Raw genomic sequence first — 18768 nt, 5'->3', positions numbered from 1 at the left:
GACACACAACATAGATTTGCAAACACAAACGTACGGTTTTGTTTTCCTATGAGCAGGTTCTCAGAAATGTGATCAGTTTTAATAATCTCAATTACATTTTCTCTTTAGGCACTGATCCTGTATTGGACAAGGGTCAACGCATGTTCCTGAGCCACCCCTCCTGTAGAGAAGCACTGAATTTTAGCGTAGGTCAGACGTACCTGCTCATTGGAGAAGGTGCCGATGTTATCAATACTGGCAAAACGTAAGTGTTTCATTACTTTCATAAAGTGCCCTTCAGATTGTCCAGTTTTAGTTAACTGATAAAAACTCTCAGTAGTTGCCAAAATGGGCATAAGACGACTCTACACTATATAGATATTCCAATATTAATTGACAAATGTCCCTTCAAGCCCTTCAGCTCTGGAAAAACTGCACCTTTTTCTTTCCTTTACAAAAAAGTTGAAAAGGAAAATTTTGAGTGAGGAACAGAAGTGTTCAATTTGCAGTGGTCTCTTAATTTTAACCCTTCTGTTCCTAACTCCAAACCTTCCTTTTCGACTTTTTTGGAAAGGAAAGAAAAAGGTGCAGTGGTCTCTTAATTTTTTCTGGAGCTGTATAAAAAATACATCCTACATATATTATCATAAGCTCATAAAGCAGAGTTGAAGAACCTAATTGTCACACTTACAGGTGCTGGAAAACTTCCTCTTTTAGAGTTTGTCCAGTAGGTTTCCCTTTAGGGCAACCCTCCACCTCTGTGTCAAAAGTCATGATAAAAATGTATAGTAAACACTAGTTTTAATAGCTGCAAAAATACTACATGCCAAAAAAAATGTAATACTAATGAATACAAATATAGTAATTCTAGTACATTGTAGTGTTTTTTTATTAAGGGATTCAGTTGACCACAAACCCTGAGAAGTACAGTGTATCTGTTTTTGCAGATTTGAGTATGTTTTGGGTGAGCGAACATGGATCGAATACTATCCCGCAGAGAGTGAATGCAGTGCCCCAAGAAGTCCGTACAGAGACAGATGTTTGGAAATTGAGGACTTCATTTTTCAAATGGAAAAAATTGGATGTGAAGTCTAAACAGAACATGTGTTACTTTAACTGCCTGTCAGAGAGAATTATTTCCTGGCTTGTCGTAGCATTAATGCCTTAATTAGCATTATATTTGCCATGCCAATTATAGGTTTGATATGGGAAGTTGTTTGAATGATAACAATTTTATAAAAAAAAAGCTTGAATAAAATATATTCCAATAAAACGCTACATTTGATTGCAACAGTTAAAGGTAAAGACACACCCATATTTATGAAATCTATGATTAAATAAGTGCCTGTCTTATTTTAAGTGCTGGTTTTGAAATTTGATGTTTATCAATTAAACAGACCAAACAATACTACTAGATGTCTGTCCATCATCCCACTATGGTATTTATTATTGGAAAATGTATAACAATCTAGTGTGGATAATGTTTAATCTAACCCTAGTTTTAAATTATTTTAAATCAGTGGGATACAATAGCATTGAAATGTGATTAATATTCCAGTATCAGTTCTGGCCAACAATAATCTTGTTGTTAGTGTCTGCCCTGAAATTGGAAGTTTAAGATTTTGATCAAATTTTTTCAAACAATTCCAAATAAAGAAATGGGACCCGATCCCTCTATTCTTGGCAATCAGAATTCAGGAGAAAAGCCCTGTGATAAAAGTGCAATGGGCTATTCTCTCACAGAAACTGGAGACATGGGCTCTCGATCAAATAATGCTTACTTGCTCACCCACAGCTAGAGATTGTCTGAAATGGATCTTAAACCTTGTGTTATGTTAACATTTTGGTTACACTCATCTTAGAGGGTCAAATTGACCAGGGGTGTTAAATCACTACCCAGTACACACTATTGATATTTTAGCCGCAAACACATTTTTGACATCCATAACTCATTACTCATATCAATTACAACATTTACTAGTTTGATTTTATTATAAAGTCCATTTAGATCACATTTACCTTACGATGAATACTTGTTTTTTACCCCAAAAACAGAAATGTAGGACAGGGCTCCATCTGATGTTCACAGAGGCTAAGTTTCTGGGAAGGCTCTCACACCACGTGTTGTTTGTCTCTCACACGACATGCTGGTTTTGTGTCAGTTATCGAAGCGAACTACTTTAGAGAATATACTGTATAAAAATATATGGGTCCTCCCACCTACTACAAAAAAAAGCCTTTCCCATGAGTAAAGTTCAGTTCCAGTAACAACAAAGATAATAATAGCTTGTATTTGTGAAAGATGAGGGGTGATTTAACTTTTAGTGTGTGTGATGTTAGACATTACAAAGGGTCTCAGTGGGTAAAATACACCGATCAGCCATAACATTATGACCACTGACAGGTGAAGTGAATAACACTGATAATCTTGTTATTATGGCACCTGTCAGTGGGTGGGATATATTAGGCAGCAAGTGAATATTCTGTCCTCAAAGTTGATGTGTTAGAAGCAGGAAAAATGGGCAAGCATAGGGATCTCAGTGACTTTGACAAGGGCCAAATTGTGATTGCTATATGACTGGGTCAGAGCATCTCCAAAACTGCAGCCCTTGTGGGGTGTTCCCGGTCTGCAGGGGTCAGCTATCAAGTGGTCCAAGGAAGGAAAAACAGTGAACCGGTGACAGGGTCTTGGGCGGCCAAGGCTCATTGAGGCACATGGGAAGTGAAGGCTGGCCCTTGAAGTCCAATCCAACAGATTATCTAACGTAGCTCAAATTTCTGGAAAGGTTAATGCTGGTACTGATAGAAATGTGTCAGAACACACAGTGCATCACAGTTTGTTGAATATGGGGCTGCGTAGCCGCAGACCAGTCAGGGTGCCCATGCTGACCCCTGTCCACTGCCAAAAGCGCCTACAATGGACATGTGAGCATCAGAACTGGACCATGGAACAATGGAAGAAGGTGGCCTGGTTTGATGAATCAAGTTTTCTTTTACATCAAGTGGATGGCTGGGTGCGTGTGTGTCATTTACCTGGAGAACACATGGCACCAGGATGCACTATGGGAAGAAGGCAAGCTGGCGGAGGCAGTGTGATGCTTTGGGCAATGGTCTGCTGGTAAACCTTGGGTCCTGCTATTCATGGGGATGGGGAAACCAAAAGGGGGGCCTACACAATCCATGATCTGGTAGAATTATTGCAACAAACACTGACCATGGCAGGCATTGTGTGTATGTGTGTGTGTGCGTGTGCGTGTGCGCATGCGCGTGCGTGCTGAGGAGACATGTAGTAAGGCGTAGTGAAGAGTAGTTTCCACTATCTGCACTCAGCAGGACGTTCAACAATTTTTATTACTATTCTCCACCACCGGGTCATTTTGACCCTAACATTACGAATGTAAAAAATGTTTTAGAGGCCCTTGCTTCTGAAAAATGTTGGTCACCTTTCATTTTATATGTTCATAAACACAATCTTGAGGATATCATCAAGTTTCATGCATATCAAAATAACCTAAATGGTATTTCAGACATATCAAAATCTTAAAACGGGTCAATTTGACCCTAACATAACTTAAAAATGTACAAAAAAAACTTTGGAACATGCCATTCACTGTGTGATATGCCTACCCAAAAAAAAAGGGGAAAAAAGCTTTCTGATTGCTGTGCTAACAAGGAAAAACATTGTATGACATTTTTTGAATGGTTTAATTGGACAGCTGTATATCATGTGAATGTAGAATAAATCTCTGTCAGTGTCCAGTTGCTCTCACAGTACATGCATCAACCTTAAGTAACTCTCCTATAATTAACCCTCTTCCGGACATTGAGGATGCCAACCAATGGTCACTCCATATGGAACATTTTCAGCCAGAACAAAAACAAAATAACAGCGCTATACCTTACACAGAATAGACTATAACTGGTCATCAAGAGCACCACTGGAAACTTTTGAAAACAGTCAATGGTATTTATTTACATACAGAAACCTTAAAATTAGATATTTTCTTCTCAAATGGGTCATAGGAAGATAACAGAATAATTTGTTAGATTTGAAATGTCACAACATGACAATGGCATAAGCCCCTCCCCCTTAAAAAAGAAGAAAACTCCACATAAACTCCATGTACACTTCAGTCCATAATTGGCTCATAGTGGTGGCTAGGTCTAATTCCTTTACAATCCATTGGCCTTCCCTATTGCTTGTAACTGATTGACCTTGATATCATAGGACTACATAGGATGTAAGCTGGGCTCTTTAACTCTGGGCCGGTTGGGCCAAATCACCTCTGTTTTCTGTTTCTACTTAGTTGCACTAAACTGACATGCCATAATCCCTGACTAGAAAATGATGGGGGAAAAAAGGGTCTGGCTCTCCAGGACCTTAATTGAACAGGCTGCATTTATAAAAATGGGTAGCACCTCCACCTAACCAGCCAGGCAGCTAGCAGATATTACTATCAAATTATGAAAACCTACTAAATTCACTCAGATCTGCCAGAAGGAATCAACAAGGAAGTTTTGGGATAAGGGTTTGGGATCAGAATGGATTTTGTCCGCTAACCCCCCAGCCATATGCAGCTTACACTTCTTTCACTGGGACGGTGCATGTGTTATCTCCCCTTTGTGTAGTCAGTGGGGGAGTCTCAGAAGTTCCTGTCCACACAGGTGCCATCCATCACATCTGGGCACCGGCAGGTGAATCCACCGTGGCGTGGTAGACAAAGGTGTGAACAGCCTCCGTTATTCAGGCAGTAGTTATATGCTGTGGGAGAGATTTGGATGACATCCTTTTTGTTTGTTTCTTGGACATAAAAAATGTGGTCTGAATAAGAATGAGAGCCAACCTAATCAAAAGCAGTAGTGTGAAGTTTTTAGTTATAGCAACATTGACTATATACTCCTATGTTTTCTGTTGACAATATGGGACACTTCGCACGATAAAACATGCTCCTGAATTTGAGGGATTCTAACTCTGGGAAAGGACTTTTTAAAAAGACAGTTTGGACAGATTTATGTTGCACCTATAAATGGTTAATCAGTAATTTAAACCAGGATGAGTGTCATTTGCAGGGCTAAGTACTAACAAACCATATGTAATTCTGCATTAACTGGAGTATAATAAAATGCAGTGACCAGCTCTTGCATGTTTAAACTTGATCATATTGCTTCTCAAATTTTCAGTTCAAATGTTCTGTACGTTGAATGGCCACTGTCTGTCGACCCATTCTGTGATATATTGCACACAGCCAACTAACTATATCACAAATTTTTATGCAAAATAAGAACAGAGCCTTGTGGTGGATTGGAGCGACCAGATCAATCCAGCACAGATGTACAAGGACATGCACATTCCACCAGACCAGTAATTGCATCCAGACCATGTGGGAATATACTGTATAGATCAGGATAAATCTAAGCTTAGTGAATTGAACCTCTACATGGCCAGCTGCAAAACTACAGTTATGAGACTCTGCTGTATCCATGTACTTTATATGTGAAGCTGTGTGTCCAAAATAACCGGTTTGCTTTATTCCTGTTTAACTACTCTTTAGAATGACAAGAAATATATTTGGGTGTCAGTTCTGTGTCATTTGTATTATAGAAGTGGACATATTTCAGTAGAAAATTGTTTAAATTGACTGTACAAAACATTATAAAATTGAACTATTCAGTACGTATATTTTGTTAAGGCAGTTTTACCAGATCTGTAACACTTCAGCAATAAAATGTAATAGAGCCCTTGGACAAAATCCAAATGGCAACCGATTCCCTAAACAGCACATTAACTCTGAAAGTAAGGAAGTGTGAAGAGGCTTACCCTGAGGGCATTGAGTTGTGGTAATGGAGATTCCATACACTCGTGAACGCTTCTGTGGCAAAAATTCATCTGTCTCTCTGGCCATCGTGCGGTCCACGGCTACCACCGCCTCCCTGGCAATGCCAAATATAACTTTACCAGAAAATTCTCTAAAAAGTCGCTAGGATCAATGTTTGTCCCAAGTCAGGTAAACAAGGGTTAAACCAACATAAAAATATATGTAAATGTATGTATGTATGGGTCGGTAGCTTTAAATAAACTTGTGTCCAATTTGAGCATTTAACGTTTAATAATAATAATGATAACATGTTCATTTACATAAAAAAATTGTGGAAGACCTGGTAATAATACCTTCTCCAGTCAGTGTAGTACAGGTTCCTCCCATGGGCTACAATGGCAAAGGGGTACTGAATTCCTTCCACAATCTCCCTTCGGTTTCTACTGTTGGGGTCCATACACTCTACCTTACGAGTGCCTGTAAAGATACAAATATCAAAAAGAAGAGTATTTGGAAGAGTAATATTCACATTAACAACAAAGCAAGTATCTGACATTTTTATATATAGCAAAAACAGACAGTGGGATTCCCCCATTAATTGCTAGATACTGTATCATAAGCATGTTTAGACAGTATTGAATACTTTTTTTTTTACTTCTTACCAGCATTGATACTATCAGCATGTTTATCATAGCCTGTTAGCATCATCACTAGTGTCAGCAAGCTTAGCACAGATTTTAACAACACCTGCATCAGCCCAACACAGCTGCTGGCTCTCAGAGTCATAGGTCAGGCCATTTGGCAGCGCCAAGTCATCCTTAACCAAGACAGTCCTGTCAGTTCCGTCCATGTTGGACATCTCAATCTTGGGACCTTCTCTGTTCCAGTCTGCCCAGTAGAGTCGCCTGGACAACAAGCCAGAAAAAGATATTCACATCACAATGCTAAGAACCACACATTTAAACCAACAGCATTTTTCAAAGCTCCTTTTAATGTTGCAGGTCTGCTCAGTCTCAGTTCCCTTTGGATTCCCTCCCTAACATTTTGAGAACAAAAATATGGTTAAAGTATGGTTAAGGTTAAAGTTTGAAGTCTCATTTCAAGATTGTAGAGGTCTGGTTTATGTGGCAATGGACGACCCTTCCTCTTCTGCCTAACTGCAGAGCCTCCTGAAGTTCCAGACAGTCACACACTGTTGCAAGGCTCTAGATAGCTAATGTTGAACAAAGCATGACATGCTAGTTTTCGGGAGTGACAAACCAAAAGAAATGCCCATTGGTGCAAAAAACTACTTGGCTAGATGTAAATTGTAAAATAATGCATCCTCTGGTAAAATAAAAAATGTTGTGCCCAAATGTGTGGTGGGGGGGGGGGTTTATTTGACAATGGTAAGCCAGATCCACTTTCACCCGCAAGTTGTGTGGTTTTAACTTGTTCGGCTGCAGCAGTTTTAAATAAATGAAGTAGTTTTGAACACGTTTTAACACTTGTAAAGCTAGCCCTGTCACATGCCCCTACAGCACTAAAAACAAACCACTTCGTTAATGAGAAACCAAACACGTTGTCCACAGACACTTACCCATAGGAAGGGTCCGCGACGACAGGCCGTGGGTTGACTAGGTCAGTGTCAAAGAGGACGCGGCGCTGGCTCCCATCAAGTTTGGCCACCTCTATGCTGTTCTTCATTGAGTCGGTCCAGAACATTAGCCGGGCCAGATGGTCGACTGCCAAACCCTCTGGGCTCTCCAGGTCTAAGGAGGAGAGTCAAAGAGTCATTCTAGACATGATGTGAGGTGTGCAGAGATGTGTCAAGATCGGGCCTTACAAGCAGATGCAACAGGTCTTTCAGACGGAAACTACAGATTTTTCAGGGATTATCCGGGATGAAACGTTAAACTGCCCTCTGGGATCTTTCACTTTTATCTTGATGTTAGACATTCCTCATCCTGATAGTATACTGCTCAAAAGAATTAAGGGAACACATAAATCACACTTCAGGTCCCAAACTAAATATATTAAAGATCAAAATCTTTACTGTACATTCTGTAATTCATTGAGAACAAAATGAAGTAACAACGGTCAATGGAAACAAAAACCACCAACCATTTAAGGGCTGGATTTAAACTCACACCAAAAATCTAATTAAACCATTTAAATCACAGGCTGTTCCAACTTGAATTTCGTCAAGGCAACTCATAATGTGACTCAGTAGTGTGGCCCCCACATGCCTGTATGCACTCTCAAAATCATCTGGGCATGCTCCTGATGAGACGGCGGATAGTGTCCTGGCGGATTTTCTCCCAGACCTGGATCAGGGCATCTGTGCGACCTTCCAAGTATATGCCTCCCCAGACCATCACTGACTCACCGTCAAACCGGTCATGCTGAATGATGTGGTTGGCAGCATATCTTTCACGTCTGTCACGTGCTCAATGTGAACCTGCTCTCATCTGTGAAGAGAACATGGCGCCAGTGGCGGACCTGCCAATTCTGGTGTTCTCTGGCAAATGCCAATCACGATACACGGTGCAGGGCTGTGAGCACAGGTCCCACTAGAGGATGTCGGGCCCTCATGCCACCCTCATGGAATCGGTTTCTGACAGTTTGGTCAGAACCATTCACACCAGTATCCTGCTGGATGTCATTTTGTAGGTCTCTGGCAGTGCTCCTCCTGTTCCTCCTCACACAAAGCAGCAGATACTGGTCCTTGTGCTGGGTTGATGCCTTTCTACGGCCCTGTCCAGTTCTCCTTGTGTAATGGCCTTTCTCCTGGTATCTCCTCCATGCTCTTGAGACTGTACTAGGAGACACAGCAATCCTTCTTGTGATGGCACATATGTATGTGCCATCCTGGCGGATGTGGACTACATGTGCAACCTGAATGGGCTGCAGGTACTGCCTCATGCTATCAGTAGTGACAAGGACACAAGCCAAACGCAAAACTAGAGAAGAATCAGTCAGGAAGGATAAGGAGAGAGCAATTGTCTGTGGCCATTCCCTTTTTGGGGGTTGTCTTGCTGTTGCACGTCTCCAATGCACCGGTTTTGGCACCAAAACAGGTGACACTGATTCTCAATCGCTAATGTTCCCTTAATTTTGTGAGCAGTGTAGTCTATGGGGAATTTTTTTAAAACCATGCTTCAGGTTTGCTAACAAAAAACTATGGAAGTTATGTGAAATATGTAACATTTTGATGATTCTGATGTACATGATCATACATTCTCATTATGTGTTTTAGCCAGTACCCTGCACAGACCTTCCGAGGGGCATGTGCCGAATCTAAAGAACTGGGTGGAGCTGTGGGCTCACATGACAAACGATGTGTTTGAGCGAGTGACGTGCGATAAAAAACGGAAGGGCGCATGCCCATCGGAGTGAGTGACGCGCATACAAAAGATGGACAACCTATATCCGTCGGTATGCGCCGACACACGTCACCAAAACGGACGGCACATGTCAACTAGAAAGAAAACTAGAAAGAGCACTAGATGGCAAAGGGGCATGTGCTCTGCACAGGTTGAGCCTTACCTGTGCATGTGCCTGTTTTTAGCTAGCATTGGTTCAGGTAAGCTAAGTGTTTAATGGCTGAATCTTGACTTGAATCAAGCAATTCCTGTTAAAAAGATAAAATGAGCAGGACATTCAAATGAACAAATCCGATCCCATTTTAGAATAAACAAACATCAGTAACAGTTAGGCTTAACAGATAATGTAGGAGGTACTTTGTGTATTACATGTCGAGTATAAACACTTGACAGAAACAAATGCATCCTTAATTTTGTGTGAAATATTCCAGATTAGTTTTATGTAAAGGAGGTGTCATAGTATATGATTAGATCACATGGTATACAAAAAGATGGGACTTCTTGACTCTATAGTACCATAAAAACTGTACAGTGGCAAATACAGGTCCAAAATCTGAGAACAAAAAAGAATTTCAATGGAAACATTTTCTACTTTCCCAGTCTAAAAATACTAGCATCTGGGTGCCCTAACTTTCAATTTCATGCAATTACAGACTGAGACTAACAGGATCATGGAAAGCAATCCATCATTTTTTCATCGCCTTTTGCACAGGTCAAAATATTATGTTAGTGGAGGTTTTGACCAATAAATTGAAGGTTTAAGGTTTTTCTTAACCTCGGATTTAATGTTTCTAAAGGGATACTAAAATATTGGCAAAATAAATTCACCCAACAGTGTTCACCAGAGCCGTGTATTTATTCAAATATACAGGTGCTGGTCATAAAATTTGAATATCATAAAAAAGTAGATTTATTTCAGTAATTCCATTCAGAAAGTGAAACTTGTATAATGTATACATTCATTCCTCACAGACTGATATATTTCAAGTGTTTATTTCTTTTAATTTTGATGATTACAACTGACAACTAATGAAAACCCCAAATTCAGTATCTCAGAAAATTTAAATATTGTGAAAAGGTTCAATATTGACACCTGGTGCCACACTCTAATCAGCTAATGAACCCAAAACACCTGCAAAGGCCTTTAAATGGTCTCTCAGTCTAGTTCTGTAGGCAACACAATCATGTTGTCTACATGCTGACTTGACAGGTGTCCAAAAGACAACCATTGACACCTTGCACAAGGAGGGCAAGACACAAAAGGTCCTTGCTAAAGAGGCTGGCTGTTCACAGAGCTCTGTGTCCAAGTACATTAATAGAGAGGCGAAGGGAAGGAAACGATGTGGTAGAAAAAAGTGTACAAGCAATAGGGATAACCGCACCCTGGAGAGGATTGTGAAACAAAACCCATTCAAAAATGTGGGGGAGATTCACAAAGGGTGGACTGCAGCTGGAGTCAGTTCTTCAAGAACTACCACGCACAGACGTATGCAAGACATGGGTTTCAGCTGTCGCGTACTTGTGTCAAGCCACTCTTGAACAAAACACAGCATCAGAACCGTCTCGCCTGGGCTAAAGACAAAAAGGACTGGACTGCTGCTGAGTTATGTTCTCTGATGAAAGTACATTTTGCATTTCCTTTGGAAATCAAGGTCCCAGAGTCTGGAGGAAGAGAGCAGAGGCACAGAATCCACATTGCTTGAAGTCCAGTGTAAAGTTTCCACAGTCAGTGATGGTTTGGGGTGCCATGTCATCTGCTGGTGTTGGTCCACTGGGTTTTCTGACGCCCAAGGTCAACGCAGCCGTCTACCAGGAAGTCTTAGAGCACTTCATGCTTCCTGCTGCTGACCAAATTTATGGAGATGCAGATTTCATTTTCCAACAGGACTTGGCACCTGCACACAGTGCCACAGCTACCAGTACCTGTTCTTAATTGGCCAGCAAACACCCCTGACCTTAACCCTATAGAAAATCTTTGGGGTATTGTGAAGAGGAAGATGCGATACGCCAGACCCAACAATGCAGAAGAGCTGAAGGCCATTATCAGAGCAACCTGGGCTCTCAAAACACCTGAGCAGTGCCACAAACTGATCGACTCCACTCCACGCCGCATTGCTGCAGTAATTCAGGCAAAAGGAGCCCCAACTAAGTATTGAGTGTTGTACATGCTCATACTTTTCATGTTCATACTTTTCAGTTGGCCAACATTTCTAAAAATCCTTTTTTTGTATTGGTCTTCAGTAATATTCTAATTTTCTGAGATATTGAATTTGGGATTTTCATTAGTTATAGTTATAATTAGTTATAATCATCACAATTAAAAGAAATAAACATTTGAAATATATCAGTCTGTGTGCAATGAATGAATATAATATACAAGTTTTACTTTTTGAATGGAATTACTGACATAAATCTACTTTTTGATGATATTCAAATTTTATGACCAGCACCTGTATGGTTCTGGTAATCACTATTTGTCATAAGAGATAGACATTGCAATAGACATGTTAACTGCTCACCAGTAGTGACAAGAGAGTTGGTGTCGCCCCCCTCAAGGTTAGCCCTGCTGATAGAGGGCCCTGTAATTTCTGTCCAGTAGACCATCTTCTCCAAGCAGTCGTAGGCTACAGCAACTACCACTCTGTCCTGGAGGCAACACACAGAGAACAAGGGTTTTCATTCATTAGTTTATTTCAATCTGGACAGTTAATGACACAATACAGTGACATATGGAATAAATCAAATCTACGTTGCCCTGTGAACCATGGTGTGGTGTGTTGTTCATCTGGAGGATGTTTTTTAATATAGAATACTGGTCAATACTATTACAGAAATGTACTGAGCTGATGTATTGATTAATTATACCATTGAATAGGATAGTGAAAAATCACTAGCTACTTACTGTGTTGATACTGTGTAAAATACTGAATTCATGTATTTAGACAGTAGGACAATGCTAGATGTGCTAATACAGAGCAAAAATAAATCAAAGAATCTAGATTAGGCTGATTGAGACCATAGTCATTGATCAAAGGTCAGTTATTTTGTAAGATGTGGTCCCACCTTCTTGTTCATACGAAAGGAGGTGCTTCTGAACTGTACGGCAGACAGAATGTCACTGATCTTGTGTTAGTGTCTTTGTCTCTATTTACAAATATTTACAAACTGTATTAGTGTTCGAGTATTTTGATCTCTATCTTACCTGCCTTAAAGGGTTCTGACTTTAGATTTCTACGAAAATACGCCTTAAGCTTTCTTTTCATATAAGCTACTGGAAAACCATGTGATCGTCAGAATACAGAGAATTATAAGACACCAACACACTCAATAGAGCCCCTGTTCTCAGGACATCTTAATGCTATAAAATATGTAGCTTTTTTTCTAGATTATTCACATTCACGTTGCCAGCTGAATGGGACCTACTTTGATACTCCTAATATTAAGCTTGCAACATTTGACAGATGTGGTTCAACAACACTGCAGAATGCAACTAGCCAAACAATGAAAGTCTTTGAAGAAAAATTCCGTTGTACATCATGTTTAGTTATACAGTATGTCCTGTCAGGCCATTCCACACTAGTGAGCATACAATAGATGCGAGAAGACTGAGTACAATTATAGTCAACTCTGCTGCTGTGACACAATCAGAAGATTGTTCACATGGCCTTTGGGGTATTCCAGAGAGTAGGGTCTATGGACCCAAAAAATCCATCAACAAACCCTCTGTCCAACCAATGGAATAGTTAAACAGTACTAATTGAATCTGCCTTTTTTCATTTTAAGACTGGGGTTCTGGGAAGACAGCTCTGAGAGTGCAGAGGACAGGCTTGGATTGATTTTGGATCACTAACTCAATGAAGAGAGAACACAAAAGATTGTTTGTCTATAAGTAACTTACCAATTGTATAAAATAATGCAGTGAATGACTGGTTAAATATCTGACTGGCTAACCGAGTGGCTAAGGTAATGTGAGATGCGTAAAGGTGGAGCCTCACAGGCAGGTGCAGCAGAGCTTTGGCCTCTTGTTTCTTCAGACTGTATCCATCCAGTGGGATGTGCTCGATCTTCCCACTCTGGGAAAATAACAGGTGGGTCCCTGGAGCCACGGGAGAGACATCCGGCCTTGGGGTGGGACCGATTGGGGGAGGAACCACTCTGTGGTCAATACCTTTTAAGGGATGACAGGTGAAATTACAACCCCAGAAGAGCATTCTGGAGAGCATGAGTCTTTCAGAAGTAAAGATGGGAAGGGGTTCACCACTCTGTGAATGACCGCAGGCAAATAGTGCAACAATTTAAGAATAAAGTTTCTCAAAAGAACATTTCTAATCTCTAAAACTGCAAAGAGTTTGGGGATATCATACCATCATTATAAGATTAAGAGAATCCAGAGAAATCTCTGTAAGCAAGGGACAAGGCCGAAAATCACGGACACCGTGTCCTCTGGACTAAAGAGGAACGGAACCAACCGGCTTGTTATCAGTGCGCCGTTCAAAAGCCAGCATCCATGATAGCATTAGTGCACATGGTAGTAGTGACTTGGACTTCTGTGAAGCCACCATTAATGCTGAACAATATATAGAGGTTTTGGAGCAACCAATGCTGCCTTCCAGACCAGGTCTTTTTCAGGGACGGCCTTGCTTATATCAGCAAGACAATGCCAAACCACATTCTGCACTTATTACAACAGCATGGCTCCATAGAAAAAGAGTTTGGGTGCTAAATTGGCCTTCCTGCAGTCCAGACCTGTCACCCATTGAAAACATTGGCGCATTATTAAATGACAATTATGTCAACCCCAAACTGCAGCCAAAATCCTATATTAGGCAAGAACTGAAAAACATTTCACTTTCAAAACTACAGCAATGGGTCTCCTCAGTTTCTAAATGCTTAAAGAGCATTGTTAAAAGAAGATGCAACACAGTGGTAAATAACTTTTTTGAAAACATGTTGCTGGAATCAAATTCAAAATGGGCATATATTATTCAAAAAACAATAACATTTCTCAGTTTAAACATTTCATATGTTGTCTTTGTACTATTTCCAATTAAATATAGGGATTAAATGGTTTGCACATCATTGCATTCTGTTTTATTGGAAACAATTTAATTTCCTATTGGGCAGAGAGGTCAGATCAACTTCTAGATTTCATGCAATTCAATGAGTAATTAAATAACAAGAAATCAATGAAAAAACTGAAGAATATCATTTGACGTATGTCAAACATTGACTGAAAAAAAAAGAAAATTAGCAAAATTCCTTTATAGAAAAAAAGTATTTTCCAAGATGTTTTAACAGAATTGTGGTTAGTAAACTGCTGTGAAAACAAATTTGATTAAACCAGTCCATTACCAGTGAGTTCCTACTGTATTGAATGCTAGTGCAATTGTTGTATAATGGATAAAACATAATTTTTCCTAATATGAATATTCAGGTACCAGCGAGGGATGACCAGTCGGCCCCTCCACCCTTTTTAGGAAGTTACTTACACAATGGTCTTTGGCCAGGACCAGTTCTGGTGTTGGGGATCTCCTGGCCATTGCTATCCACACACCAGCACTGCCTTATGCTATCATGACACTGAGTGGGCTCATAAGCACCATGATGGTCACAGGTGGGAACATACTGGCCAGTGGCAGGGCGTGGACGGAAGAAGGAAACCGGAAAAGAAGGTGTGTTGTAGGATGCCTGGATAATCTCTCTGTCGCGCTCGCACTGCGTCTTCTCACGCTCTGGAATGAAACAAAGATGGCATGAGAGAGATAAACAAATTAGAGGACAAAGAAATAATGTATGTATCTTTGTTTATGTACAGTACATACACCGATCAGCCATAACATTATGACCACCTGCCTAATATTGTAAGGTCCCTCTTTTGCCGCCAAAACAGCCCTGACCTGTCGAGGCATGGACTCCACTAGACCTCTGAAGGTGTGCTGTGCAATCTGGCACCAATACGTTAGCAGCAGATCCTTTAAGTCCTATAAGCTGTTACGCGGAGGCCTCCGTGGATCGCACTTGTTTATCCAGCACATCCCGCAGATGCTCAATTGGATTGAGATCTTGGGAATTTGGAGGCCAAGTCAACACTTTGAACTCATTGTTGTGTTCCTCAAACCATTCCTGAACCATTTTTGATTAATGGCAGGGCACATTTTTCCTGCTTCTAACACATCAACTTTGAGGACAGAATGTTCACTTGCTGCCTAATAAATCCCACCCACTGACAGGTGCCATGATAATGAGATTATCAGTGTTATTCACTTCACCTGTCAGTGGTCATGATGTTATGGCTGATCAGTGAATATTATATTTAGTGTTTTTAATCAAAATCCTTATTACCCAAATAAATGGTCTTAGTTCGACTTTAAGGTGCCTTTTACTTTTACACAGTAATGTAGAAGTGTTGTATAGCTTAGGCTTTGATTTCAATATAATTTCCTTAATGTACCACATGGCAATTCAAAACTAAAGTTATTTGCTCACTACTAAAGTACAAAATATGGAATAAGAAGAGAGCAAAAGATGAGTTCCAATGTAGATCTTTTTAAATGTTATTCTGAAATGGGGACACAGTTAAATAGAGCTTCCCTAGAAAACTTCCCAGCGTAGCTGTCTGGCTAACACAGTCTAGTCATAACAAACTTAAAGTTCAGCAACATAGAGCATCTGAGTGCAACAGTCAACAAAAGCCACCAGAAGAAGGTGAATCATCAACAATGGGAATTTTTGACTCAGATGATGCAAAGATCAAAGCAGTTGTCAGATAAATCAAAATCCATTGAGATGAAGTCAACTCTCACAGAGTACAGACATTACCAGTTTCTACTACAAGTTCAGACAAAGGAAGACAAAAAATGCCTCTTTTCAGACAGCTCAAACAAGACAAAAACATATTGTAAAACTGTAAAGGCATAGAAGGAGCTATAATTAGTGTGGTGGAGTACATACATGCAGTTGATGTCTGGATTGGACTTGAAAAAAGAGGTAACACCTGGGGAGGATGCCAATTTACAAACACCCCAAGGCTTCAGTATGTGACATGAAATCTAAAGCCTATAGAAAACAATGCCACAGAAAACATGTACCAAATGAATAATGCACTGCACTGAATCAGTGTAATTTATAAATGTTGGATCTCCATGATAAGCCACATGATTTACCAAGTTCAGTCAAAATCCTGCCAGAGGTTTTAGAGATATTGTGTGGGTTAGCTAGACAAACGTCCCTGAGCTTGTGTGCCAAATCTAATCACTGAGTCAAACAGATCAAGAGATAAACATGTACCTGTTACAGTGCCACCATGTGGTCAAAAGGAATGTTTTTATAACTAGGAATGCACCGATACCACTTGTTCATTGTCCATACAGATCAAGAGTTCTGACATTTTGAGTATCTGCTGAAAACACATACATACTGCCATTTTCATTTTGTTGACATAATTGCCATAATTCTGGTACATGAATGTCATACAACTTTTTTAACAGCTACATAAATATTAATCTAAGATTGAACCTAAGATCTTACCATTCTTACATAATTTAACAACATCAAATCTTGTCAGAAATAAGTCAAATAAACTCCATGGACACTCAATGGTAAGTTTATTTATGGAAATTCTACAGCAATGTTTAATGGCAAAGGGAATATGTAGTGGACAGAATGTAGTGAAAACTAGGGATGTGACAAACTGACAGTTTTCCTTAAATTTTCTACAAGCATTTCCTCATTGGTATTGGTTAAAATCATAAAATTCCAAGTGAACTGGCATGTTAATCACATTATGATTGACAAAGTATTTGGAGATTAGAAATTACGTTAAAACGTTTTCCCAATAGACCAAAATAGTTGATGCGTCCTAATCCTCATAAAACCTAGCAATGCTATACTGGCTAATTTGTTTCGCGTTTTCCCCATTCATTTTTCCCATAAGGGATTTTAGAATCACTTCAAATAAGGTTTGTGTTTCATGTAGACTTACGCCACCTCGCCGTCAGAACAAGGTGACAAATGTCAACCTATTTGTTTAAATTACCCCTACAAACATGTACATGCTAATTAGCAACAAAGCAAACCTAATAAGACTACAATTCCCTGAAGTAAAGTAACACATTATGCCTCAGGATTTGTTCAGGACAGACAAAAGCTTTGTTAGTTACAACCTAATGAAGCTACGTAATAGGAAGCCTAAAATAAAACAGTTCTTAGGGATATTAGGATTTGTTCAGTAGAGACAAAGATTGCGCTGACTAACGATTATCTCCTCTTTTCAGTTGACGAAAAAGTCAGTTATCATCACCTATATACTGGCTACACGTCTTTTCACTTGACGAAGAAGTCTGTTATCGTCACCTACTGTATATTGATACAGTAGTTATTGTATCAATGTCATTCACAAATGGCTAATAAGCTTATAAAACGGCCAGTGGCAAAAGTCATACATTTCATAGATGCTATGTGTGGTGGAGGTAAACTTACTAAGAAATGTTACTCAGTTTAACTCAATGCTTAATGGTGTCTAACGAAATATTCAATCTTGGCGTGATGTTAATATGTGACAAAACAGTTTAGTTGTTGGGATAACGCAGGAAAGAAAACAGACATGGACTGTGAATGGAAAAGGCCATTAACTTCTTACAATGTGAAAGCTGTGGACACGGCTGATACCTATAAACTTCTGTCCAGATAACCCTCAGAGGAGGATCTTCAGTGGTTGATGAACTGTCTCTGTGGCAGGTTTACAGGCATGGTAGAATTCCTTGAACCTAAACCAGAACAACTGGTAGCCTCCCTGTCTGTACCACACATTGTTAAAAACCAAGGGAACCCGGGACTTGCAGGCATCCTGGCTGGCATGGTGATGTCTTCAGGGCAGCAGGAGGCTATGGCTAGCAACAGTGGGACAGCTCACCAACCCCTGATTGTACATCGTGTGGAGTGGGAGGTTGAGGGCCAGCAATTTAGGATTTGTGTTAGGGCAAAACAGCTGACGTTAGCTAGCGTTAACCAACTTAGCAGTGTTGTATTCTCCATTAGGCTTGCGTTAGGTATTGTTAGCAAGCTTGCTAGCTTTGCAAAGTTTGCAACTACCAGTTTTACTAGTGGGTGTATCAAGTGCAAAGTAATTCCTGAATGCATAGCTCATTTCAGGTCTGCCTGTAATCAACAACTCATTTGTTTTTGGCACATTGGGATAATCTGTTTCATGGCATGGCTCATTATATAGACTGTCACCGATACCATATCCTGTATTTTTGTCTGGTATCAGACAAATGTCAGGGGATATTTATGGAACAGTACATCCTTACATGCAAGATGTGTACCACATTTTAGTAGAATACGAATATCATTGACCAATGTATCTGCATGTCAATGTGTATTGGTTGATAGTGTATTGGTTGATTAATTTAGGTACTTATCAGAAAAATACACTCACCTAAAGTATTATTAGGAACACCATACTAATACTGTATTTGACCCCCTTTCGCCTTCAAAACTGCCTTAATTCTATGTGGCATTGATTCAACAAGGTGCTGAAAGCATTCTTTAGAAATGTTGGCCCATATTGATAGGATAGCATCTTGCACCTGATGGAGATTTGTGGGATG

General features: G+C 39.9%; 1 protein-coding gene and 2 pseudogenes across 2 annotated transcripts in view; 2 read left to right on the top strand and 1 right to left on the bottom strand.

The window, feature by feature from the left end:
• LOC114839824 overlaps positions 1 to 1216 on the top strand; it is a 65902-nt pseudogene extending 64686 nt beyond the window's left edge.
• LOC114839940 lies at positions 679 to 732 on the top strand (annotated as a pseudogene).
• Positions 1217 to 3932: 2716 nt separating the features above from the next.
• LOC105029071 (nidogen-1) overlaps positions 3933 to 18768 on the bottom strand; it is a 54330-nt gene continuing 39494 nt past the window's right edge. For both annotated transcript variants that reach the window (XM_034294015.1, XM_034294014.1), the window contains 8 exons: positions 14650 to 14892; positions 13156 to 13328; positions 11680 to 11806; positions 7375 to 7546; positions 6543 to 6700; positions 6149 to 6272; positions 5798 to 5910; positions 3933 to 4741 (listed from right to left, as the gene is read on the bottom strand). In XM_034294015.1, the coding sequence (XP_034149906.1) occupies positions 4623 to 4741; positions 5798 to 5910; positions 6149 to 6272; positions 6543 to 6700; positions 7375 to 7546; positions 11680 to 11806; positions 13156 to 13328; positions 14650 to 14892 (1229 nt within the window). In that variant the 3' untranslated portion in view covers positions 3933 to 4622. The remainder of the gene's footprint in view (positions 4742 to 5797; positions 5911 to 6148; positions 6273 to 6542; positions 6701 to 7374; positions 7547 to 11679; positions 11807 to 13155; positions 13329 to 14649; positions 14893 to 18768) is intronic.

The sequence above is a fragment of the Esox lucius genome, chromosome 9 (genome assembly GCF_011004845.1).
Source record: "Esox lucius isolate fEsoLuc1 chromosome 9, fEsoLuc1.pri, whole genome shotgun sequence".
Lineage (NCBI taxonomy): Eukaryota > Metazoa > Chordata > Actinopteri > Esociformes > Esocidae > Esox > Esox lucius.
Note: the sequence above shows the minus strand (reverse complement) of the source record. Positions and strands in the feature narration are given on the sequence as shown.